The following is a 26,895-nucleotide window of genomic DNA, read 5'->3' on the forward strand; positions in this document are numbered from 1 at the left end:
CGGGGCAAGGTGCGGGACGCGGGGCATCGCCCCTGCCGCCTGGAGCGGGGCTAACCTGGCCGGCATCCGCCCGCCACGGCCGGCCTTGCGGCTTGCTTTCCGATCGCTCTTCCTCGCCCGCGGAATTAATACCCAGGTGAGGAAGGGCGCGAGGGCGAGAGCTGAGGAAGGACTCGGCGATTCAAAAGCACTCCCCACACTAGTGGGAAATAAAGGCCGTCTAGAATGCAAGCGCCGCTTGCTGCGGCACCCCTGGAGAGCAGGAGGCAGAGGGGGGCACCCCGGCCGCGGCGGCTCCCGGCGGGCGCTGCCCCTTCCGCGGCGCCGCGCCGGGTACGCGCAGCCCCGGCACGGGGAGCAGCCCACGGGGTAACAACTGGGAGAGGCCGAGTGTTAGTCCTGTTAGTCAGTGCGCCGACACCGCGGCACTTGCCAGAAGGGCTGCATAGTAGGACTGTTACACATCAGCATGAATCTCAACGGGTCCATTTGGATGTAAATGCTGGTATGGAAATTCCTATTGCGTTTCGCGTAGCGTGAGCGTTGCAGTAGAATAAAAAATGAACGTTAGACCAGACGGTCTCACAGTAGGTGTTTTTTGAACTGAATCGAGTAAAGGAGTTTTGTGTTTCTTCTTCAGCAGCAGCAGCAGGAGTACCAGCTCCCCCACGAGAACTTCAGATCCCAGCGATCAAAGCTCTCGAGTTTCATATACTGTTCAAAGAAAGGGTGGTCATGGTTTATCCACAAGAAAATAGATATTAACCAACCTTCCTTCCTTCCTTCCTATTTCCATATTCTTTCCTCTGTGGTGCCAGGTCTAACTATAATACATGGGGAGAACAACATCTGGCAAACTACAAAAAGCTGTGCTCCTAGTAAGGATGTTAGTTGCTCCTCTGTTGCTGTGATGAATTCTTCTTGGGAAACCCGTGCTTGGGTGCAGCCATCGTTACTGATTGAGTTGACAGCAGGAAATACACCCTACAGTTGTAAACGCTATGGGGATTTTTTCTTCCCCCAAGACTGTTTTTCTTGCTCAGTGGAAGCGAGTTGGCCAGGTTGAGCTTGAAGCGTGTGTTTTTAAAGTCGCGGATCATTTTAGTAGGCGCTAGTGGCTCTTCCCCGTGTTACTCGTGTGTAGTTTTCTGCTCTGGAAAGGTTCATTTGCCGTTGATTTGGATCAATCCTCTCACAAAATGGAAGGGGGCTGCGTTGTCCGTGAAGGGTCCCGGGCAGCAGCAGCCGCCGCGGTGTTTCCGCGTGTGCGGGCAGGGGGGACCCCCGGCAGCGGGCTGGCAGCTGCCGGCAGCCCCGCTCCCTCTGCAGCGGAGCTCGGGGGACCCGCAGTCATTCGCTCCTCCGTTTCCTGAGGTCGGGTGGGCTCCGGAGGGGGAAGCGAAGGCGAGATGTGGGGTGTCCCTCGGCGCGGAGGGCCGGGGCTGGAGCTGCCGGAGGACGAGCAGGCGCTTCCACGAGCGCCGGGAGGAGAAACACGCCCAGCCTCCGTGCTGGGAAAATGCTCTCATGGGCAAAAATCCCGCGTGTTAATTAGGGCTTCATATTTACATGCCACCCAATTTAAAAATAGATTGCACTTAAATCAGAAACATGTTTTCGGTTTCGTTCCGATTTTGTCATCGCCTCTTCCTTTGTCTGCCCTCCGGCTCCATCAGCCCCTGACGGAGCTGCCTGGCTGGGATCAGAAGAGCCCTGAGCCCCCGTACGTCGCCCACAGTTTGTTTAACGTTTTTCATTCTAGAGAGGCACGGGCCGAGGTTCCTGCGGCGTGAGCGAGGGCTAAACCTTTGATAAGACATTACCTTGAAGGGAGACTATAAAAATCGCCCTGACAGGCTTTATCTAGGCACAGTCGGGGCAGCTGTGTGGGCCAGGAATAGGTCTCTGGTGGCACGCCGGAGTCGTAAAACCGGTGCAGAAAACGGGCACCAGCGAGCAACGGGAAATTTATTAATTACGTCCCTGTTAACATCTCAAAGGGGACAGGATCTAGCGACGTCAGGACTGCTTTTTAGCTTGTTTTCAGCGGCAGCCGGCCCAGGGCTTAGAAATCACTGTCCAGGGTTTGCTGCCGAGGCGGAGGAAATCGGTTCAAAAGCCAGCATCTCCTCCCCTCTTCTGGCTTTTGACAGGCGCTTCAGCTTTCATTGGAGCAGTAGGACCCACGCTGCCTACAGATGCCGAAGGCGCGACACATCTGCTGGGCCAGCCAAGGCCGGGAGCTTTTCTGCCTTTGCTCCTTACCTCTTTTTTGCTCCTCACCCCCCCGCCCCGGCGGCTCCCGGCATACCCAAATACGAGCCGGCTGCTATAAATAGCTCGACGGACGTGCCACCCTCCTGCGCTGCGGGCGGGCAGGGCTGGCGGGCAGCCTGCAGCAGCCCCGGCTCGGGGCAGCGCGGGGGGAGCCGGGAGGGCTTGGGGCACGGAGGCGGCCGATGCTTTTCCCTCCCGGCCTCTGCGGGAGCCGGCACCCGCCCCCGCTGCCACCTGCGAGCGCCGTCCCGGCCGGAGCCGGCGGGATCCCCGCAGCTCCCCGCCCCGCCCGGGGCTGGAGACGAACCGGGGCTGCTTGGGGCCGGCCGGAGGTCTTCCCCCGCCTCCCCACGCCGTGGGCTGGGGGGAGCAGAAGCGGGGGAAGCGGCCCCGGCACCCGGGGAGCCATCCACGCACGCTGTAGGGCCGCCGCGGGCAGGGGAGCGGCGCGGCGGCGGCGGCGGCCGCCCTCCCCCGGGCTGCCTTGTCCTCCCCCGCGCCCCGCCGCTCCCGAGCATCCCCGGCCCCGGTCAGGGGCTATTCGGGGTGAATGCGTTCGTGAGTTTCTTCTGCTGGAAATGAAGTTTCGGGTAGGTTCAGTCCTAGGAAAGGGGGTTTTCCTGTAAATCTCTGGCAGCTGACAGCCTGAAGTGTAGTTTGTAAGATAACAGGCTTGTTCTTTACTGTCTCAGCAGTTCCCATTCTGGCCTGTCTCTTGTCAAAATCAGCTTTTTTTTTTTTTTTCTTCTTCCCCGCCATCCTTTTAAAAGGCTTGGTTATTGTACAATGTATGATAGAGGGGAAAAGAGCTCTTTCCAGAAAGTACCCCTGCCTTCAGACAACATGTTGACATGTCCACCGTGCCCTCCGCCTGGGGAAGGAGCCAGATGCGTCAGCTCCGGCAGATCTGGCAAATCAAGTCTATCAAAAGAAACGAGGAAAACCGTCAAGAGAGAGAGAGGTTTCGCGTTAGCCAACGCCGAGGCGAAGGCAGCTTGCCTTCCTATTTTTTATTTACGTGCTCTGCCCATCACTAAAAGCGCCTGTATGCTGCCCAAGTGCCATCGCCCCCCTGGCCCCTGCAGTCTGGGGCAGCCCCCGGCCCACTGCCGCTTGCTGGGGCTGCCCGAGGCTCCCTGGCGAGGCAGCCGCTGGGAAGGGCAGGTGCAGGCTGCACTGAAAATATATTTTCTTTGGAGTGGGGAAGAGAGGGGTAGTTCATTAAAGTTGATTTTATAATGAAGGGCACTGGGGAAGAGGGGGAACTGGGTCAGTGATTTATTGTAACAGAGGATTTAGCGGCCCGCTAATTGCTTTGCAGTCGCTCTGTGTCAAATTCGGTGCCTGATCTCTTCCTTTCCCTCCGTGCTGCGGTTTCTTTTCTTGCAAAGTTCAAATGCTGCTGTCTGAATCCTGGCTTTCTGTGCGTTTTAGTGGGGAAGATGATTTAGTGTGCTTTAATTCCTCCCTGCCCGTATTTGAGGAAGAAAAGAAAATCAAACCATTTGCAGTTAATTTCAAACAATGAGCGCGATTGTAAAGACACAAAGGCAATGTTTGATTTACTGTAATAATGTAATTATAGCCCTGGAGTATCAGAAGTAGGGGTGTTGCCATTCATGGGCATAAGTGGCTCTTTGGAGGAATTCTTTTCTTTCTTTGCCTTACTGAAGCTGAAGAGAAGGGAGGGAAGGTTTGAAACTGCAGACGGTTGGAAGAGTGCAAGCTTATTTCTGTGACAGCTATTTATCAGCACTGGTAGTGTGAGTTCACAATGATTCATTTAAGAAGAAGCTACCGCTTTCTTAAAAACAAACACAAAAGCTCAAGGAAAACGGTTGGCTTTGTCTGAAGCCAATGGAAGACACCAGCTGCTGACAGAACCAGTGGTTTGCTGACTGCCCAGACAAGGCGTTTCATGTGGCTTATTTAGCTTTAGCGTAAAGTTAAGACACGCAGACGAAATACTGGGATGGCATCCACACTAAAAAAGTCACCATCCAAGTTATGATGTGAAAGCAGTTTCTATATGAATTGGTTCCGTTAGGACTAGCACATTTTATTATTAATTTGTTTTAAATGGTCAGGATTACAGTGAGAATATTTATCACTTAGAAAATTCACTGAATAAAATAGTACTGAAAATAATACATCATTTGGTGTCGACAAGTTCGGTAGACTTAAGATGTGCTAGCCGGTCATGATATTTTTAAATACCTATTTTTAGATAAGATTTTCTTTTCTTTACATGTGATAATTAACAGACATTTTACCCTGATGGTTTCCCTATACATATGCATAGCCAGCAGGATAGGGCAGTTTTCATTTTAATGTGAGAATTAAAATAGTAATGCTTTGTATACAGTTTGCGTATTCCAAGTGGAAGTAGACAGTCTTTCCAAGTCTGAAGAAAGCCAATATACAATTAATTTCCAGTGCAAATACATTTGCGTAGGGAGTGCACGGACTGTTGAAGGTCTGGTCCTTCCCCATCCTGCTTGCATGAATCCACAGTTGTTTTCACAGAAAGGAGGGGGGAAGGGGAGATCAAGCCGTGGTGGAAACAGCTACTCAGGGACCTCTTCCCTGTTGCCAGTGGGTGGGCATTGAATCCCCTTTGTGGTGGCAATGGTGCAGGATTCCCAGCAACAAGCCTTGATCTGCAGTTGGCTAGAGTTTGACCATGACAACTTTGGGAACTGCTGGCCTGAGAAGAGTGCTGTGGTTGCTGATACCAGGTGGTGGGTGACTATGTGGAGAATTTGTCATTCTGAATTTTGGATGGGGCAGCAGAGGTTCACAGCTCTTGGGAGCAAACTTTTCAAAACCAAGCACCTAATGAGAATTAACCTTCCAGGCTGGGGCTGGGGCTGGCTGGGGTCTGACTACGTGCTCCACATGCAGTCATCGGTAGGGGATTGCTGCAAGTAGGAGAGTCCTTTTAGACCGGGATTTTTTTGTAAAGCTTTTCTGAAGTAGCTCATTTGAGCTGCTCTTGGGACAGGTTGTCTAAAGATGAATGAGGCCACCACACACGGTGCAAGACCAGGCTGACACCATCTGTTTAACAGGCATTAGGATCAGAGGAACTTCAGCAGTGGCAGATGAGCCTGCCAAATCCTGTTGAGGTAGCAGGAGAGGTTTGCACCGCTTGCTGGGCACCTCCTTCCTCTGGAAAAGCTGCCACCACCACTGCCCAGCGAGCAGAGATGAAGCTGCGCCTTTGTCCCGGACTCTCCACTGCTTGACATTCCTGTAGACACACCTTGCAGGAGATGAGGTGTCGGAGTCACTGGGGCATCCTTCAAAGTTGTTAGTGGTGGTCGATATAGGGTGTCAGCACTGGACACTGACGTGGGTGGAGAGAAAAAAGCAGGCAGTGCCACCTACTGATGGCTCAGTGGAGACAGCTCGCTGCTGCTAACAGATGTCCCCACAGCCCCAAGGAGCTTGGGGTGGAGTGGAGAAGGGCAGAGAGAGCAGACGGATGCGGTTTGGCGAGGAAAGAAGAATTACACAAAGTGCTTCTTTATTGCGAGACTGCTTCCCAAAAGGCCCAGATGTTATCCTGCACTTTTAAGAGTGAAGAAAGGATCTGTTAACAAGAACTCCAGAGCTGCTGGAAGCGCAGAGCTGGTACAATTGCAAACCAACTCTAACTGTTCGTGTTACTGGAAGGGAAGCTGTATGTCTTGGTGCTGAAGTCACCAAATAATGTTTTTTTTCCCATTGAATTGCATGGGATGGCAGAGTCAGTTCAACTTGCAAAGCTGTTGGCAGGAGCAGCTTTCCATAAGGCACGTGCCATCACGCAAGTTAAAAGGGTTACATCGTCCATCCTTTTGAAAGCAGCATTCATAAAACTAATCCCAATCATTTGTTGAATGATTTCTATGATTGCTTCTCAGTTTTATGTGCCATGTAAATCGTTCCAGAAGACTCTGGTTTGAATTTCTGCCTCCTTTATGGGAGCTGACGACTTGCAACCTCATCCAGTTTCCTTCAGGGGAGCCCAGCACTGTTTCTTCTGTGCGGCGGCTTGGGGAGATCACCAGTCACCATGGGATGCTGTGGGTATGATCAAGTTCTCTCTTGCTGCTTGCCTTTTTTCATGGGAGCCACAATGAGTGAACAAGGCCGCTCCGCCACATCCATATCCTGGCCTGGAAATTAGTTATGACCAGGGCAGAATTGCAACGTGGTTTTTAGAGCTTCTCCTTTCACTCCCCACCCCATCCAAGCGTGGGGTAGCTAGGTAAACCTCTTCTCCCTGGTATCCATTGATAGGGTGCGTGGGAATGGTTCAAAGCTGCACCGGGGGGGTTCACACTTGACTTTAGGAAGCATTTCTTTACCAGCGTGGTGGTCAAACACTGGAACAGGCTTCCTAGAGGGCTGGTCAGTGCCCCAAGCCCATCAGTGTTTAAGAGGCATTTGGACAATGCCCTTAATAACATGCTTTAACTTCTGGTCAGCCCTGAAGCGGTCAGGAAGTTGTACTAGATGATTGTTGTAGATCCCTTCCAACTGAAATATTCTCTTCTATCCTTGCAACGGATCATTGTGGCCCTTTTGTACATGCTCTCTCTTCCAGTTGCAGCCATATTTTGGGAAGGGCAGGTAGGGCTGTGGTGGTTGGCCAAGGAGGCAGGAGATGACCCGTGGGAGAGCACTCCAGGGCTGGCAGAGCTCTGATCCTCCGGCCCTCTGCTCGCCGCACGGACACAGAGAGCGTTGGTGGACTTGGGCGTGAGCTGGGGCCATACTTGGAAGTCTTGCAGTCCTGATTTATTAAGTGTCTGTGTCAGATATACAGGCTGGGGTTTTTGGAGGTCTCTTTCATGGATTTTTGCACCAACACGGTCATCTGATGGTTCAGGTAGATGCCTTGTGGCATCTAACTCTGATTGCAACTTTTCATGTCTGTGATGGCCATGAAAAAACTTGACAAGAACTAGTTCTCACAGGCACCGTGCTAATAGTAATATTGTCTCTAGACTAATTTTAAAGGAGTTGTTATTTTTTGTCACACTCAGCTGAACCACTCAGTTTAGGTAGCAGACACCAAACATGGGTATTTTATATTGTTCTAGGCCAAATTTGGAACAATATGATTTGGAAAATGTTACTTCTTTCTTGGACTATGTAGCTGCAGATAGACTCCAAACTTATTTTAAAGCTCACTATGATGAAGTACACAGTGATATGACTCAGATACCTTAGAAAGAAGAATTATACAGACATGTCTAATGAATCTAAGTCAAGCTTTTCTGGACATGGAATGCACAGAGGTTATTTGATAGTTTTCTAGTCCAAAATCATGTCATAACGAAGGGTTAAACTTTAGGTGCAGTGGAACTGAATGCAGTGGCTGTGGATGGAGGGCAGGGGGGCTTCTGCTCTGGCTATTTGCAAGATAATGAACTCCCCCTCCAGTGATATCAGCCCGTTTCCATTGAAATCATGGTTGTATGAGCTGATCTATTTGTCTTCACTGGAAGGCTTTACAAGAGTAGGCTACTTGTGTGACTAAATATTTGCAGGGTTGGGCCTTGAGCTTGTGCAGTGCAATGCAAATTCAAAGCACTGTGAATGTTTTTAGAAGAATTTTCCACTTCAGAGTATAAGGAAAGCAGGGAGAGTAAAAGGGAGTTAACATTACTAAATCATAAGATTATAGCCAGCATAATATGTGTCAGCACAGCAGGTATATATGGGTATGTATACACACACATGCATATAAAATATATGGAGATATCTGTGGATCTCTGTGGGTGTACCGACAGAGGTGGTTAGACATACATACGCGTGTGTTTCTAAATAATACATTCCAATTTTTCTATTAATGAACTTCCATGTTTAGTAACAGTGCCAGGTACGAGATTCTGGTACCTTCTAGCTCTGCCGGAGTTTAATGCTAATCATAATAATGTATTTATAAAGAAAAGCCTAGGCAGAGCTCTGAATTTAGAGTTTAATATTTGAATTACCCACTGCTTGCTCTCGGTTCTAGTATCCAGCAGCAGAGGAAATCCTGCCTCACAGCTGTCAGCATACAGTTTTGGTCCTGCTCTTAAAAGTTTCTGCATGGTCCTGGGGATGCCCTGTATGAAAGTCTGTTTCCAGTGAAGCTCAGCACTTGGCAGGGCTTGATTGCTAGATTTCAGTGAGGAAAATCAATTCACTTCTCATGCACCATCTCTATATATCCTGTAGCAGGAAGGTTGACACTGGATTGATCTTTATTAAGTTTAGGCCTTTCAGGGAACTCACCCTTTTTCTAGGGAGATGCATGTTTCAGGTTTCCAGATGTTTTTGGGCTTAGTAGGTGTGGCAATATAAAACAATATTTTACTATATTTTAATGCATATTTTAAAAATATATAAAACATTAAAATATAGATGCAGATATAATGTGTATATATTATACATAGAAACACTCATATACATTTATATGCCATATATACACAAATATATACATATCTATGTGCTTGTGTGTATATATGTGTATATTTATATATGTATATACCATCAGTGATGAAGGGAAATATTTAAAACCCGAGGGATGAATAGATCTTAGAGTGATATAAACATCTCAAATCATGGATTGGTAAATCACAGCTGTATCAGACAGTGCTGGGAGTTCTTGCTCTTGCAGGGACTGTCCCAGAGCTCCAGGAATGAAAGGTGAATCCAAGAATTGGTTGCATAAAAAATATTACATTCACTTTGATGATAGCAATAAAGTAGCAAGAGCTTCTAAAATGTGCTGTGCTGGTTTTGACATGTAGCAGCTCACACAAATGCCTCATCAAATGGCTACCGATGTCAGTAGGAGCTTTTTATTTCCCGAGGGCGCCAAGCCAGTACAAAATACAATCTCGACACAACCAGTTTTGATTAGGTAACCTACCTTGTGTCCTTGTATTTTTGAAAAGAAAGTCTGTGGCCAGTGTTGACTACTGTTGCTCTTCGTAAAAGTGAGATTTTTTTAATTGCACTTTTGTACTGTGGGCAGCAGTTAGGCCTTACTGTAGTAAGTTTGGGCAAGTCCAAATTAAAAGAGATAAGAATTAGGTTTCTAGAAATTACTTCTAGTGTAATGCAATTGAGCCTGTCACTTATATTACAGCTGGTAATAGTGTTCTCAAAGTTCCTGTTCTTGGACTCACAGAAATCTCATGTTCATTAAAGAAAAAATGGGGAAATTTCCAGCTTTTGTGGTTGTAGAGAAAATCTAAAGATTGTGAACATTGAGGGTTAAAAGCTGTCAAGGCAAAGAAAAAGATTCACATGGTGTTGTAATATTTAGGGAAATTGCATGATCTATACGGGGGGGTTTTGCCCTCCAGTAGCCGGGGCAGCGGGTCTGCCGCAGCCGGGCAGCAGGGCAGAGCCGGGGGAGCTCTGGCTGGGAAAGGTGGCTGGTCCTACCATTCCCCACTGAGCAACCTCTATAAAAGAAGTGTAACACTTTGGCGAGGTTCTGGCTTGACATTTATTTTTCTGAAAATGTGGCTAGGGTGCCTACGCTAATGCAAGAGGGCTCGTTGTTTGCACAGACTTACCCTGCTGATGACAGCTTAATAAGCTCCTTTATTTTGTGTTTTTATTCAGTAAGCTTGTCGGCTTTTGTGTAGGGGCTGACCTCTGCTTTCGCCCTCCTCCCCCCCCCCCCCCCCTCCTCTGAAAGGGGCACCTCTGTCCCCATAATTTGTAGTAAAAGGAGTTGTAAAGGGAGGTGAACTGGCCGGCTGTAGGGACATGGGCTTCTACAAAGCAATATAACTTCCGCAGGGGCTGACCCTGTATGGCCAGCATGCCTAAAAACTGTGGCAGTCAGTGCAGGTTTTGGGTACGTAAAGACTAATGCAGGACCCAGCCTTTATGACTGAGAAAATGCAAACAGCGAGGGAAGGGTTTGGTAAACAGGGCTACTCAAAATGAATTACGGCACACGATGTGACAACAAGTCAACATTTCATATCTGGCCTACTTTTTTCTAAACAGACAGAAAGGCATCCCGATATTGCGACTGTTTGCTATTAGATTCTACACAAAAATATACTAGGGTGGCATTTAAATGCAGCGACTCGAGATAGCAAAAAGATGTGGGATTGTATTTCTTTCCATTCATTTAATTGGAACCATACTGAAAAGGCGTATGAAAACCATCACTCCTGAATATATCTAAAGTGTAGCTTTGCGACGCTGAGAATGATGTCCAACCTAATAGAATTTCAGATAGAGGAGATATTTTGGCTCATCTTTTGCTTCCAGCTATATTCAGTTTCCCCGTGTGGTTATTTTTCTTGTTATTGTATGCATCCAGCTATCTGTTTCTTACTTCACCGTCCGGGAATACAAACCATTTTGTCTCATTTCAGACCTTAAAATGGATTGGACAAAAACAAAAGGAAGGGGAAAAAGAAAAAGTATTTTGGGTAGTACCTCTGTATTTGTTTCTATGTCTTAATAAGTTGGCTTCTTGAATGGAAGGCCTAAGAATTACTGTCTTGGAATATTTTGCATCTATATATATTCTGTATTTTGTAACATCTGTATGCTGGCTGGTGGTTCATCAGGAGGGGATGAATGTAACCATTTTAGATGCTTAACTGGCTGTTGGGACTTGCCCAGTTTGTAATCATCGTAATTGCACATACAAATATGGCCATGTAATTACATGTGCACTTTTGCATTTAGTTTCAGGAGTTCGTTTAGAAAAGTATAAATGTGGCCCAATAAATCCTTTATATCTCAGACTTCTGTGCTTTTATAACTCTATATAATTATGTAATAACACTGCATCTGGAGAGGTTTCACTTAAGTAAAAACAATAAAGAGCTCAGGTTAGATTATATATTTTTTGAGTTAGACCTACACTAACTTGCACTGTACTGTGTTTTTCAGCTTGTGAGATTGATTAAGTTCAGCAGTACTCATGCAAGAAAATCTTCTTATGAGAATAAAGAGCAATTTAATATGAAACCAAAACTGGATCGGGTCATTTAAGCTTCCACAATGACTGAAGTGATTAAATGGGTATTAATATAGTAAAATATACACCAAATATCCAGCTACTCAGGCAGTGAAGACTTTTGTCAAGGTACAAATTGGATACTAAAATGAAAGAATTACTTAGGAGCAAAGTTTCAGCTCTCTGAGAACAAGTCTAAATCATTATTATTACTATTGGCATTCATGGATTGAGATAAAATAGACACAAATAGATACTGTAATTAATTTCTACTTATGTGTTCATATGGACATAAATAGACTAATTTATCAATATTTTGTGTGTACAGATATGTATGTATTACGTTTTTGTAATCAAAGGTATGTATAATTGTCATTCGTCTTCCGTATTTCTATTACTGGAATGGTTTTCACAAACATTGAGAATGTCTAATGAAGACTGATATCTTTTTTGTATGCAGTGTTACTGTGAACCAGCAGTTATTGCTAGACTGTCCTTTCCCAGTCTGGCTTGCTTGCTCATTTCCCTTATGGCTTTTTCCCCAACAGACAGTGCTACTGTGCTAAAGACAAGAGCTGAACTCTGCAGATGATACAAAAACAGATGTTAGATTTTGACACTCAGAAGCGAGGGTTTTCAAACCTACCGAGCTTCATCCTGCCTCCTTAGTCTGCCCCCACCCAAGAGAGACGTGAAATACCTAGTAAGAACTGCCAAATCCAGCTTGTCTCTGAGAAGAGATATATATTGTATTCAATATTTTCATTTAATTTCATTTTTTCTTAGTTCAGAAGGCTTGAACAGAATTGTGCTGATGCAATCCTGTAAGACAGTTTGCAGCACACGAAGATTTAACTCCCATCAAGCTGCACCAAAATGGTGTCAGAGATGATAAGGAACAAACCCAAGTCTGGTCTGAATGGCTCTAGATGAAGAAATGATTGCCGTTGCAATCTTTGTCATGGTTGTGGCAGTAAAGAGAAAGGTCCCTTTTCCTATTTCAAATGTTCATATCGGCATCTATCACAAATTCTCTGTTGTGCATCGATGCCAAAATCTTTTCGGCATGTTTTAAAATAAAATCTTCTAGCTCTTTTTCTGTTTAGGTTAACATCCATGCTTAAGCAGCTGTTTTGAAATACAGCACCATTTTTACACCAAAAAGAAAAACATTTACTTCTTTTACATTTTTCGGCACCCCTTTTTCCTTCAAATGTAGACAGCTACAGTCAGAGCTAGCAGAACAGTTCATAACAAATTCCGTATTTGCTGACTTTAGCCTGGTCTTTGCTTTTCTGGCTGGGAGGGTCACAAGCCGTAAGAATGTGCTTGATACTCAAATCTGCTTGCAGTGGTTATGTTCAGCCTCACCCTGCTCCCTCCAGCGATGGCAATCTGGGCAGGCTCCCTGCTTTCCTGGTGAATTAGGGTTGGACCTCGTTCCTGTCTGCATGAGCCTGCTGCCTGCTGCAGGGCCATATCTGAGTCCCCTCAGCTCAGAGGAGACCTCCATCATCTTCCCTGAGCTTTTTAAAACTAAAAGAGGTTTGAAAAGTTAATTCAGGGCAAGGCAGTGAGGAATAGCAGCAGGACATTTTTTAATGCTGCCTTTTCACACAGACCCTTTTCCTGTATGGTTTATTTGACTGGGGGCAGAGATTACATTTAATTTTATTTCATGTGCATGCTGTTTGGGCTGGAAAGTTGCAATCAGATCCTTATCAGGCTCATTTAACTGCCTCTCTGCCAGGGCTTGGCAGGGAGTTTGTAAAAGCCCGTCCCCCAGCCCTGTCAGATGTTGTCCCACTCCATATAAAGCAAGACATCTCTTCTCCACAGTCTTTAAATATTCTTGTGCAATTATTTATGCAAGTGAAAATTAATCATTCAAATGTCCTTGGAAAGCAAATACAAGAAAGAGCTGGAGCATAGATCAAAATTGCCATTTAAATGCTTTTAAATTGATGAAGCTACTGGCAGATAATATTTTGGAGTATTTGCCCTTCTTTAAAGGTACTGCCCACAAAAGTCCATCAAGTATAGCGAGAAGCAATTTCTGGCTGGGAAAAGATAAATTCTGGCATTTCAATTGCTTTTCAAGCTACCATGTCATTGAAATACACATTGCCACTCAATGCACAAAAAGTAGTCCTATGGGAACTGTCATTAAAAGCTACTTTGTGATGTCTTTTAAGCAGAAAATCAGTCTTATTTAGCCAGATACTGCATAGGCTAAACTAATTTTCCTCAGATAGAATTCTGTTTCTGCATTCATTGATATTTTAAACTATGATATGTTTTTCTTAAACATTTGTGGTAGTTTGACCCTGGCTGGATGCCAGGTGCCCACCAAAGCCACTGTGTCGCTCCCCTTCTCAATTGGACAGGGGAGAGAAAATATAATGAAAGGCTCGTGGGTCAAGATAAGGACAGGGAGAGATCACTCACCAATTACCATCACGGGCAAAACAGACTTGACTTGGGGAAATTCATTTAGTTTATTACCAGTCAAATCAGAGTAGGGTAATGAGAAATAAACCCAAATCTTAAAACACCTTCTCCCCACCCCTCTCTTCTTGCTGGGCACAACTCCACTCCTGGTGTTGTCTACCTCCTCCCTCCCAGTGGCGCAGGGGGACGGGGAATGGGGGTTGGGGTCAGTTCATCACACGTTGTCTCTGCCGCTCCTTCCTCCTCAGGGGCAGGACTCCTCACACTCTTCCTCTGCTCCAGCGTGGGGTCCCTCCCACAGGAGACAGTCCTCCATGAACTTCCCCAACATGAGTCCTTCCCATGGGTTGCAGTTCTTCACGAACTGCTCCAGCGTGGGTCCCTTCCGTGGGCTGCAGTCCTTCAGGCACAGACTGCTCCAGTGTGGGTCCCCATGGGGTCACAAGTCCTGCCAGCAAACCTGCTCCAGTGTGGGCTCCTCTGTCCACGGGTCCAGAGGTCCTGCCAGGAACCTGGTCCAGCGTGGGCTTTCCCCGGGGTCACAGCCTCCTTCAGACACCCACCTGCTTTGGCGTGGGGTCCTCCCCGGGCTGCAGGTGGATATCTGCTCCACCGTGGACCTCCGTGGGCTGCAGGGGGACAGCCTGCCTCACCATGGTCTTCCCCATGGGCTGCAGGGGAATCTGCTCCAGCACCTGGAGCACCTCCTCCCCCTCCTTCTTCACTGACCTGGGGGTCTGCAGGGTTGTTTCTCTCACGTATTCCCACTCCTCTCTCCTGGCTGCAATTGCTCAGGTGTTTGGTTTCCCCCCCCTTCTTAAATCTGTTATCCCAGAGGTGCTGCCACCGTCGCTGATGGGCTTGGCCTTGGCCAGCGGCGGGTCTGACTTGGAGCTGGCTGGCATTGGCTCTGTCGGCCATGGGGGAAGCTTCTAGCGGCTTCTCACAGAAGCCACCCCTGTAACCCCCTCGCTGCCAAAACCTTGCCACGCAAACCCAATAGAACATTCACTGAGATAAGAGCCTGTACGGAGGGGTATGCAGGGGGCACGTCACTGGCCTTGTGCTGTATGATGCCCCCAGGAAACTCTGCTAGCTAATTTGGGACTTTTGAGAGAGTGTTCCTCAAATGGGAGGACACAAAAGCTATTGGGGGGTGACTTCAAGCCAAGACAATGTGTGGAGCTCAGAGCCTTGTAAGAAATGCTTACTTTGCACCTCATCCATAGAGAAACGTAAAAGCTTGCTGAGATACGTTACACTGATATTGCCCGGTTGTGATTTTTTTCAGCTCTATGGCTATTGCTACCAAGATAGCAATGACATCCCAGACACACTGACGACCATCACTGAACTAGGCTCGCCTTTAGAGATGATTCAGCTTTTACAGACTTCCTGGGAAGACAGATTTCGAGTGAGTAACAACTGTTTTAAAAGGACTTTTAAGAGAGTGATGAATACAAAATAACATCAGGGATGAAGCAGGGGTTATGTACTATGCAGTGCAATTCACATTTATTAACCATTTGCTTTGCATATGATTACATCCTGGTTTAGAAACAACTTTCAGCACTCCCTTTCTGCAGTGTTTAAGATATCATGCTATTTTGTCTGTTGATGTTATCTAAATGTAGCTGGTTATATGATTTTTACATGATATCTTCAAACATTGCTTACTTGTTAAAGCTCGAGGCCCAGGATTTTTGGTGTTGAGCGTTGTGCTCTGCAACTGGGATTTAAACAATAGAAGGATGTTATATTTCTCTCCTGATCCTTATCATAGGTTGGTTTTAGAATTGTTTTCTACTGCTTCCTGCTCTGTTTGTCTTTTACTGGGGGAATATTGAAATAAACGTACACAGATCTCAAAGCCAGGTTATCCACCACGTTGGCAGTTTACCAGGAGCACGAAGGTCACACTTAATTTGTCCAAAATGAAGCCAGACTGCAGCAATGCTTTGATCAAGACAGCGCTGTCTCGCTCCGTGTATATTGGGATGTGCTGTCGGCTGAGGTTAACTCCTTAAGACGTTGCAAGGCAGCAGCAGTCTTCATCTAAACCACTTTGGATTGCATGGCTACATCTGTACCAGAAAACTAAAAGTGTGCCTGACTGATCTTGGAGGCGAACCAGCAAGGTGCAGCCCACGTCTGTACTATCGCATTCTTGCACTCTGAAGGCCGGGTGGCTGCACGCAGGATGCTGGTCAGAAACGGTCCCTGGGCTGTGCTGCCTTCTGGGTCACGTCTGGGGACTGCGGGAGAACAGCCTCGGTCCTGTCAAACCCGGGCCAGAGACTGTGCTAGCAAGTGTGCATGTGGGATTAAGTTTCTGTGCCCAGGAATGTTCCCTGGCAGAGTTTATTTTACTAATACAGATGGAACAAGCGTGTTCCCTCCGCTAGGCTTCAGCTCCCTTTTCCTGGAAGAAGTACCGTCTTAATAAGCAGTAGAGGTACTTGTCACGGCTCCTGAAGTACAGGACCTGTCTTCGGCTCGTCTCATCCAGGGAATGCAAATAACGGACTGTGACGGCAACTACGTACAAAGTGAATGACCAAGAGATATGTTAGATTATGGGTAATAAACAGGGAAGTTTCCTTCCAGCCTGGGTTTTCTGAGTGAGCAATTGCAAAGGGAGATGAAGGAGAATTAGATGAAGGTGCTGAGCTGATTCTCAGAGGTGGAATTATAGATGAAATATTCCTATGACTGCTCTAATGAAGTCTCAGATAACATCAGGCTCATTAGCTTGTCTAGGACGCAACTAAGGCAGAGAAGAAGGAGGAAGTAAAATCACATCTTGATACGTGAGACTTGTTTGTGGTCCAGTCCCAAAAATGACTGCGTAAATATTTGACCTTATTCCTACGGATAATAATTTCCTTCTGTTGAAGGACTCGGCAGTTAGCTTCTCCCAAGATCGGCACCTCTGCGCTCAGCAGAGGTGTGTGGTACTGAGCAAAGCCTTCATCTGTGTGCTTAAAGCTTGTTGTACGGGGGCATTTGCAGTCCCAGCCTGGCAGCGGGTACACAGGGCAGCAGCCTGTCGGGGCTGGTCGCAGAGGTTCCCAGTGCAGGAGCGGGGGCTTTTTGGCATTTGAAAAAAGGCAATAATTTCAGATGACAACCTGTGTTTTTATCCAAGCTAAATTCTGGGTTCATTGGCAATTGAAGATATGTGTATTATAGGTTAGTTAGGGCTGGATGTGCCTTTTATATACAGCGTGTTGCAGGATGGCACATACATGAATCCTGTGTCCTTCCAGAGGAAGGAAAGGGTGGTCAAGTCTGGCGTCCCATAACCAGGCCTGTGTTCATCTACACCTACAGGCATCTCCATGTGAACTGTGGTATGCTGTAAGTAGGTTAAAAATGTTCTAGTCTTGTCAAGCAGGGAAATGATTATAGAAGTGTTAAGGTAGTCCTAATGTCCCACAGGAGAAGGGTCTGTGCGGGATAACTTCAGACACGCTCAGCTTTCTTACGAAGGGTGCATTTAGGTGCTCCCCTAAGTATACCATTTATGCCCCGAGACTGAATTTGGATTTGACTACTTCAATGCACGTGGCCTTAACAGCGAATTTTAACAGAAAACAAAGATTATGTATAAACAATAAAAAGCTTGCTAGACTGAATGAGACCTGTTATTAATTTAACATGTAGAATAAAAATTCCAGTATTTAACTGTGTTCATAATAATGCTACATTTAGATTAATATATTACATAGTGGACTCTAAAGGAATGCGGGAATTGAAACCAGTCCTTTGGTAAGGGGGCTGAGTTCAACGTTCGTTGAGTTTGCTGTCTAGTAATAGTTACTCAGATTTTTAACCTGCAGCTGAAAAGTGCAGCATCAGCCTCAAAGTGGCACATGAGGGTCCATCAAGGTAGACCTACCAAGGCAGGTGGACATACTCACCTTGAGGCACAACAAAGAGTTACGGAGGAGCTGTGGGGTTCCTCTTTCTGGGAATTTGCTTCCTTTTCCCCTGGAAAAAGGCAAACATGAGCGGAACCAGTGGAAAAAAAATTATAAAAGCAGTCAAAAGGCAGGATCAGTATGGAGGCAATACAGACACTGTCTGGAGTTGGAGCTCCAGGTGTGGGTGCAGAGTTGTCCGGCCAAAACTTCCAGACCTGGAGTTTGTAAAAGAGCAGAATCAGGCTGCGTGGTCAAGGCCTGTGCGTAATGTGTTATTAAAAGTTAATGCTTTTCTTTCTCTTAAAAGTAAGAATAGCAACAATAAGCCCTGCGTCAAGAATAGTGTGGGAAAGCGCTGGTAAAGAAGCTTATTTTTGTTTCAAGTCTCTAAGGGTTTTACAATCAGCTATGTTAATCCTATGAAAAATACCTTAGTTGCAAGATTCAGTTTTGAGAATAAGTTAAAACACTTATATTAAGTCATATATTTATGGATATATCTTCAGCTAAAGTGGTTTCATTTATATACTTTGTACTGAGAAAATAACGCAAGGTACCTACGTTTTTTGCATTTCAGATTTGTCTCAGCTTAGTTCGGCTTCTGCATTATTTGGCTCACTCTCCTCTTGGCTCTGTGACGTTACTGGATTTTCGCCCTCGGCAGTTTGTGATCGTGGATGGGGAACTGAAGGTGACGGATCTGGATGATGCCAGCATTGAGGAGAGCTCTTGCACCAGTAACAGCGACTGCTTCATGGAATTCCCTGCGAGGAACTTCACACTGCCCTGTTCGGTTGAGGGACGGTGTCAGAGTATGAATGAAAAGAGGAATCTCTACAATGCCTATAGGTGCGTGATCGGATAAGGTAAAAGAAAATTGAAAGCAGGCAAAAAGTCTCCCGCATCCTTTATAGTTATTCACATCAACAAGTACATATTGTCTCAGAACCGTTACCCAAGAGTAAGTCAAGCCATGAATAATTGTTTCATTTGTGAAAATGCATAGCATTTATAACTTTGGAATTGTTTTGCATACTTTGAGTGTGATTCACCACTTGGTCTAATTTTACATTGGCTTAATCCCACTGAATTCTTCACACAAGTAGAGATTTTCACAGGAGTGAAACAGAGGTGCCTGTGGAGTTGGGGGCCCGTTAGCTCTGTGGTGAGGTCATTCAGGCAGCTCTTCTTCGGTGTGAGTTAAGAGGGGTCGTGACACGTTTTTCACCACCAGCTGAGCAAAGAGCTGTCTTCAGATGCAGAGAAACGCTGGGCTCTCATCCTGCGCTCTGGCTCGATGCTCTCTGCCTCACCAGAGCCTGCCATGGTAGGGTTATAACAGGCACCGGTGCAGCCGCGGGGCCACCGAGACCCTCAGTTGCTGACGAACTGGGGCATAATCCCAAACCTTTGAAAGCAAGGGGTGCTCCCTTTTGCCCCTCTGCCCGCAGCCCCCTTCTCTGCACAGGCAGACGCTGAGGGACTCGCTCCCGGTGCTGCTCCCGCTCCGTGGCAGCGCCGTGCCCGCAATGGGGGACGCGTAGGTCCCGTCTGTCTTCCAAATTTGATTTTAAGGGCTTCTCTGAATTTACAGCGGAGTCCTTCTGGGCGATGGCTTTGCGCTTGTGGTCTTGGCTCTCCCCCGTCGGCCATCGCTTCCCTCGGAGGGCTGTGCGGGGTGCTGGGGGAGCCGTGTCGCCACTTTCTGGGGAGCCCGTGGCCGACGCTCGGTGCCACGCTCCTGCCGCCGCTCCGGCTGATGGACGCTGCTGGGGCAGGCAGCCGCCTGGTCCGATCCAGACAGGAGGATGGAGGATCTCAAAGCAATGCCGTAATGGTGTGCTTATTTCTTAGAGTTCCCTTTCAAGCATCGTGCCGTTCACTGCCTGCCAGACCACAGCGAGGAGAGGCTGCTCCAAAGAGAGTCTTCTGCTTTGGTCCCAGGGTGCTCACCAGCATGTGTGTTGCATTAGCTGACCACACTGAAATGGGCTGCACCACATGACAGCCCTCTGCAGTTGTGCAGCGCAGTTTTTAGTGTGTCCTCCAAAATTTTCCATTTCCATTTGCTTGGCTTAAAGATCTTGCTTAGCTTGCTAGCTTTTGGTTAAGACCATTTTACTGGTCTGGCTAAGAAACCTTTAATAGGCACCCATCCATCTCAGTTGTAAGTGGGGATCTGTCTGCGGTGTGGTGGGCTTGCGGCAGGTTGCTGGTCTCGCTGAAGGAAGTGGTCTTTTTCTATTACAGTTCTTAGTATTGCCTTTGAACCGCGCACCACTCTGTAGCACACGCACAGTGCCCCAGTGCTTTCAGCCCCTGCTTTTGCTTAATTTGATAGAGACAGTGAGGTTTTGTTCAACAGCAGATTCATGCTATAGTAGGCTGCGACCACCCGTGCTAGGGCTTTAGCAACAAACTCTGTACACTTGTCTTGGAAAGCTAAATCCTCACTTCGTTAGGGGTAGGCTACTAAATTTCGTATTTTCACGGACGCACTCTGTTGCTGTAGGGTTAGAGATTGCCCTCAGTAAAGGGTTGCTGGTGCTGTTAGGTAGAAGTCAAAAGCAGCAATATGTCAAACAATGCACAAACCCCTTGTAATTTTAAAATATAGCAGGCACTAGCCTTGAAAGTGTAATTAGCCTATCTAGCTGGTTTCTTTATGAGGTAAATAATTAAAGGAAAGAACATTCTGAAAAAAACTCTACTATGCAAGGACTGGCCCATCGTGACTTTCAGATGGTTACCTTCTGTCACAAATGTGTCTCTATGGGTTTTCCTCCAAATGTTTGGAGGAACAATTTTCAGTTTTAAAAGTAAGGATAATGATTTAATATTTTGAACTATTAACCAATGGCTGAGATTAATTCTCCGTCATTGATGGTTCTTAAGATCAGATAGTTCCCAAAAAGAAAAAAGACAGGAAAAAAAAAGGCTGTAGGAACAAATGCAAAAGGGTCTGACAATCTGCGTTACGCAGATCACAAAGGATGCCACTGGCCCTGCGATCGATGAATAATAAATGTTCCTGCAATTAAGTTGTGCAGGCACAAGTGTCTCTACACGTCAGAGTTTCACATGTGGGTGTTTGCATTAGAACAAGTTGTATATTTCTATAGCCACAGAAAAACAAGAACCTCCGTGACTCGCATTCATCCAGCATTTAGCAAAGTAAAAGACAGGCACTGAATTTTTGCAATTCACATTCAGTCAGACTCTGCTTTATGGATAATCTCTAAGCAAAAAAAGTGAGGTAAAATTTACCAGACAAATTATTTATTACAAATGTTATGCTGCCTCTTCGATTTCTGTATGTATTTATACTGGCTGTTTCATACTCATCGCTAAGAATACCTACCTGGGGATAATCCTGCTTGGGAAATTCATAAATACTGTTTTTGTAAGGGACGAAAAAGGGAGTTATGATCTCAAAGAAATATTCATTGTGTAAGTAGACTATGTCAGCTCAATAATACCTGAGTCTATGATCAATTTTTGCTATCAGTAACTTAATTTTTTAATTTGTGCTTATGTGAGACGTCTGCTAGTCTCCCTCCTGAGCATGAGTCCCTGGAGGTTTCTGACCATGTGGTCTCTGTATATGAAAAAGCATTGTACTTTGCTTTGCAGGTTAGAGGTAAAGCAGGGCAATTTCCCAATTGTGTCCTTTTCTGCTCATTACCTAATATTTATGTCTGATAGTTCTGTTTATATTGTCAGATCCTGAACTGTCCGTCTCCATCTTAGGTTGCTATGATACTGAGTTTGCAATAGGTAGTAATATTGGCAGAGTAATAGAATTTAAAGGAACAATGTGAAAATTAAGTGTATTTTGAGTGATGGTGAAGGCATACTGTTTTTTCTTTTGTAATTAAAAATGTTAAAATGGAGAATATACATCCATCGTGAATTCCTCTTGAATTTAAATAAATTATGAGAACAGAGGAGACATTCTGAATTGCAGTGGCTTTAAAACAATAGAAGGCGGCTTTCTCCTGGTAATTCATTTGAAAATCTAAGAAAACTGTAGAAAAGAAAATAATATTCAGTTATTTGAAATGAGCAGAAATTCGATTTATGCACTTTCAAAGTTTGAAAAAAACCCCAAGACTTCTGGGGTTGATGGCATCCTTTTACTTTGTTAAAGTACAGACAGCTTTGCCAATAGTCACAATCCAGGGGGCTTCACAGCAAATTTATGTGTTAATGGAACATTTACACAGAGTTACAAGGCAGCCTTGTGTATAACAGCGTGGTCTAGGTATGCCAGACAGCTGTGTGAATAGTCTTAGCTCTATATTTATTTGACTATAGAATATGATTATATTTCCTGAATAGGTCAGTGGCTTATAAGCAATAGGAATTTTATTCCTTATGTTGTTCAGTAGTTACCAGACATTTGTAAACTCTTTTTTTAAATTTTTCAATATGGGTTACTTTTCCATTGCAGGTTTTTTTTTACATATCTTCTTCCACACAGTGCTCCATCCTCACTGAGACCATTACTGGATAAGATAGTCAATGCAACAGGTAATTGGAATAAACATGGTAATGCCAAATATTTCCTTTTTTTAATGTGACTGTCATGTTTGGGATGGGGCAGATGCTGCTTTTATGTTCACTGCAATAGAACCAGATTGTTCTTCTATCCAGGGTAAAATTTCCCCCATACAGAGAAGGCAAGAATGGCCCCGTATACCAGAGAAACCCATTCTGAGATTTTATCTAGGCTTCACAGAGGAATTTACTTCCTCCTGACACTTCAGCACTGGGGTGGCCTGCATGAAGACGCAATTACTTGCGGGATCTGGAGGAACCCCGTCTCTGGCAAGGGGAATTTTAATGATAAAAACAGGATACTTCCCCATTGCCAATGGTACCAGTGGTGCTTTTACACCTCAGAAGCCAGAGGCAAGTGACATTACCATAGATCTTTACTCATTACCGAGGTAGTGCCTTTGGGACAAGAGTAGTTGCGTGTGCCTGTAAATCTGATTTGAGGGTTTTCGGTGCGTTGTTCTAGGGGTTTTGTACCTTGTACTGTGTGCATTCAACGGGGAAGTTAACGATGCTGGGCTATAGCTAATTAACAAGCAAAGCCTTTGGAGTTCCCTGGATTGGCTAAAGTTCGTCCCTTGTGGGAAGCTCACTGCAGTGTTTTCTGCCCACAGGCCTGGGGTTCCCAGCTGGACGAGCCAGCCTTTGACATGCCTGGCTCATGTCAGGTATGAAACCCAATTTTTAGTAACTCAGGGATTTCATGTCCACATCACAGGGCCACCATAGAGCAGGGCACTGCTGGGCTCTGATGCTTAAGGCTTTCTTCGAATGTGACCGCATTTTGTCCTATGCAGGTTGCTCCTCATCTAACTCATTCTTTTTCTGTGCTTTTAAAGGAGAACTTCACTGGGGAATAGATGAGACAGCTGCTCAGCTAGAGAGAGTTTTGAATCTGTATAAGAGTGGAGAGTACCTACAGAACACGACCCGGATGCCGAAAGCTGGTAAAGTGGTCTTTCTCAAAAGTTAAAATCAGAGACTTTGCCTTTATTTTGAGGTTTGAAAGGGCAAATGTGCAGAAAATGGGGCTCGATGGCCCTTGAAAACATACACATGATAATCTGTTGTCTGCTTTTTGCTTCCTGGGTGCCTTCTGAAGCCCTTCTCACTAAATGACGTAGCTGGACATCCATAGGTGTGAGCAGGCTGTAATGGGGATAAGGAAATCCGATGGAGCATTGCTCTCCATAGCAGATTTGTGGAAAATGTGTTTCATGACATCCACACACTTGTCTGCTGTTGGAGTATCAGAACCTGCCCGAACATGAGTCAGGGGCAATCTAATCAAGATGCCGTAACCCTCCATGGATTTCCTGGGACTTACAGGAATTTCTTGCAATGTAAGCACTTCTAGATTGGAAGAATAAAATGTTTGCTTGCTTTGTAAGAGAAGAATAATGTGTCCCTCAGCTTCGGCTAGCAATAGAATTAAAAAGAAAAGAAAAGGACAGGATGAAAACGAAGCTGCATAATAGTATCTTTTTCATAAAGTCTCTGCAGCACCACAAGTAGGTAGAATGCTATTCAAGCTGCTGTGATACGAAGGGTTGCATATTCTTCCCGGAAGGATAGCTTGTGGAATTGTACATGTCAAAGAAGATTATGTATGATGGAAATGACTTTAAGTCTAACAATTGAAAAAGCTGTTTTGCAAATTATTTTTGTGTACGTACAATATTCATGTCAAACTGTCAACATAATTGACTGCAAGTTGATAAGAAAATTATGGCTTTGCTGCAAAAGCTCAGTAAAGAGGGAAAGATGGGTTCTAAATGAAGATGAATGTTGGCACAGGGGGTTTGAAAAGTTCAGTGAAGCATTTGCTCTGTGAAAGACACAGGAGCCAAATTCATTCCTGTCGTAGCGCTGTTAACCTTAAAGGGCCATGACACCAGGGATGAATTTGACCCACTTATCAGAATAATTCAATATTTATTTTGTTGTAAAATTGGCAGGAAAATTGTTGCAGGTGTTCATTTAACTTTCTAATTTTCAGCTTTTCATCACAATCTGTGCTGAGTGATGCCTGTCAACACAGCGAAATTATTTTCAGCAGTACAATCAATAGTACAAACACGTCCTTTGTTGAAGAAGTGCCAGGAGGGCTGAAGTTTTTCTGTGATGCTGGTTGATTCCAGATTTAACTGCCGTATCAGGACAAGATGAAGTTCTGCATTTTAGAGGGCTGTCATGTTTATAAAGAATCTCAGGGAGAGAAGCTTAGGAAGCGGTGGTAAATGTAACAGCGCAGGTTTCTACTAATATGGAGCAGAGCTCCATGTATACTTGGCTACTGTAATAATTACACATTTTTGTGTTAGTTTAATTCCGTAGAGTCCTGGATAATATAACGCAGAATCTGCTACCCGTATTCATGGTTAGTAACACCCTTCTGTGCAAGGAGCCCTTTTTATTTGTAGGACACTTCTCATAGACTTAGGCATTCTACAACGTAAGCAAAGATGTTGAAAATCTGTAGATGCTTTGTGTAACATATTTGGCCGGTCTACATTAAAGACCATGAGTGTAATGTTGAATTCCTTGATAGGAAAATGTTCTCAACCAATGGCAAGCCTGAGAGATCAGATATCTTAGTGGAAATTACACTTAGATGAGATGTGTTTTCAGACTTAGCTGCCATGCCTTTAAGATGTGCAGGCCTGTTTCTTGTTTGTTCTAAGGCTACTTTAACCAAACAGAAAAGGGGTTGTAATTTATTTCTATTTTAAGGCTCCCTTTCCTTGCCAGAAAAGTATGAAGAAGTCATATTGTGAGGGTGAAAATACACCTACCTACCCGTTCATATCACTTTTATTCTGAACATATTCCTTCCTCAACTGGTATTTGACTGGTAATACCATGCTAGAAATAGTTTTTAATATTGTCAGTCCAGAGATTATGGAATTAGAGGTTACTAATTAGAAATTATCCAGAGATTATGGAATGAGAAATTCTCCCATGGTACAGTGAAGTTGTAGGAGAGGGTGTCAGTGGTGCTGGAAGAGACCGGTGTCCAAGTTATCAACCTCTTCCACTAGCAGGATGTGCCCAGCTGAGCTGGCCTCCTGACCGCTGAAACCGGGGCTGAACAACTGAGCAGACCGAATAATTTGTGTAACTCCTAGTGGGTGGTGGAGGGAAAGATGAGTGCGAAAAGGGACAACTGCGGTGCTTTCCCAGGCTGTCAGCTGAGGTCCTGCTTTGGCCCTGTTTGGGGCCTAGGAGGACACTGTCTTACTCTGTGGAAGCAAAGAAAAAAAAAGTTTAAGGTTGTGGGATTTTTTTAAACATTTTCTGCCTTGCTCTACAGCGTAATGAAAGTTCAAGGAGAGTGTTTTCCAACCCAGTGGTAGGTTAAGATAAAACTAGAGATGATGGTTTGGTTCTCAGGCCAGATCGGAGTTGATCAGAGCCTTGCATTCGTACACTGGTATGCCAAGACCAGGCAGGTGCAAGTTCACATCGATTTTGCTCCAGATGATGGAAATCTCACAAGGTGACTTGGCTCCCAGGACTTTTGCTCTCTCATACAGTAGAAATGTCAAGAATTAACAACGCCAGTCTCCTCTGGCATCTAAAGGGTTGTGACAAAACAAGGCCTTTCGGGTGTGTCATCTATTTTGAAATCCTAAAAGCAGAACTAGTGGAGAATTCAGATCCAAGAATTGCAAGATTTTGTTTTGTTTCCTTTTTTTGGGAAAAGAAATCACAGAAGGTTGGGGTAACAGTCTTCAGAATATGTCTTAGGTCTAAATGCTTTGAACTACCCGTTGTCTTGGATAGAGCATTGTAAATTTGTACTAGGAAAGAAGAGATCATGATCTTCGGCAAGTGATCTAAGGCTGTAAAACATAAACTTTGAGGAAACAGTGTGTTATCTATCTGAACCTATGTTTTCGAAAGGCAGACCTCCTCCTATGAACACCATGAAGTGAGAAAGGTGATATTGATAATCAGTAGGGAAGTGACGTGAAGAAAGTTCTTGTCAACCCTAGTGTCCCCATAAATGAAGTTTAACAAGATGACATAGTCATATTACAGAAGATCTTGGATATTAAGCTTTCACTGTGCTTCAGTTGTAAAAGATTTTATAGTGCTGTAAATTATATTATGCTCTGGACTTTGCTTTAGTATCTTAGAAACAGAGTGGAGGCGTGGGAGACATTCGATAGCTATGTATGTGTTCTGTAATCATAAATCACACTACTGTTAATGTTGATGTAGGAACATTACAGTGTTTAAAACAACACTATGAACAAATAGTTTTATATTCCATTGACTGTTGGTCTCTCTTGCTGGAAACCAGAAGAATGTGAATTAAAACAGGAACCATGTATTTCTTCTGACATATGTTATCTGAAAATGATTAAGTCGTTCCATTAATTATCCATATTAAGAAGGCTATAAAAAAAATCTACTGATGTTCATCAGTAAAGTCCTGCCCCAGTATCAACATTTTTATTACTTCAATCAAGTGACTGATTTGTACCAACTGGGTGTCTGGCCCTTGAGCTAAGCCTCAGCCCTTCAGTTAACTCAGAATTTACTTAGAAATGCGTGAAATCAGCTAACACTAGTAAATCGAATAACTTTGTTATTCATTAAAGCTAATAGATGACCCATTATTAGGCCTGAGGGTGTGCAAGCCCACAGAAAGGCATAATTAGCCGCTGTTGTTAGTTGAAAGTACATTCTCAA

At 45.0% G+C, this 26,895-nt stretch overlaps 1 protein-coding gene across 1 annotated transcript in view; it reads left to right on the top strand.

Annotated features, from left to right (window-relative positions):
- The window catches only part of PKDCC (protein kinase domain containing, cytoplasmic), a gene marked incomplete at its 5' end in the record, with an annotated part of 37,748 nt that overhangs the window by 652 nt on the left and 10,201 nt on the right, over nt 1-26,895 (top strand). Inside the window, 4 exons of the mRNA XM_010576532.1 lie at nt 15,000-15,122; nt 18,212-18,483; nt 22,088-22,167; nt 23,034-23,141. Coding sequence (XP_010574834.1) covers nt 15,000-15,122; nt 18,212-18,483; nt 22,088-22,167; nt 23,034-23,141 — 583 coding nt within the window. The remainder of the gene's footprint in view (nt 1-14,999; nt 15,123-18,211; nt 18,484-22,087; nt 22,168-23,033; nt 23,142-26,895) is intronic.

This window comes from Haliaeetus leucocephalus, unplaced genomic scaffold (assembly GCF_000737465.1).
Source record: "Haliaeetus leucocephalus isolate CR32 unplaced genomic scaffold, Haliaeetus_leucocephalus-4.0 Scaffold526, whole genome shotgun sequence".
In the NCBI taxonomy this organism is placed as follows: Eukaryota; Metazoa; Chordata; class Aves; order Accipitriformes; family Accipitridae; genus Haliaeetus; species Haliaeetus leucocephalus.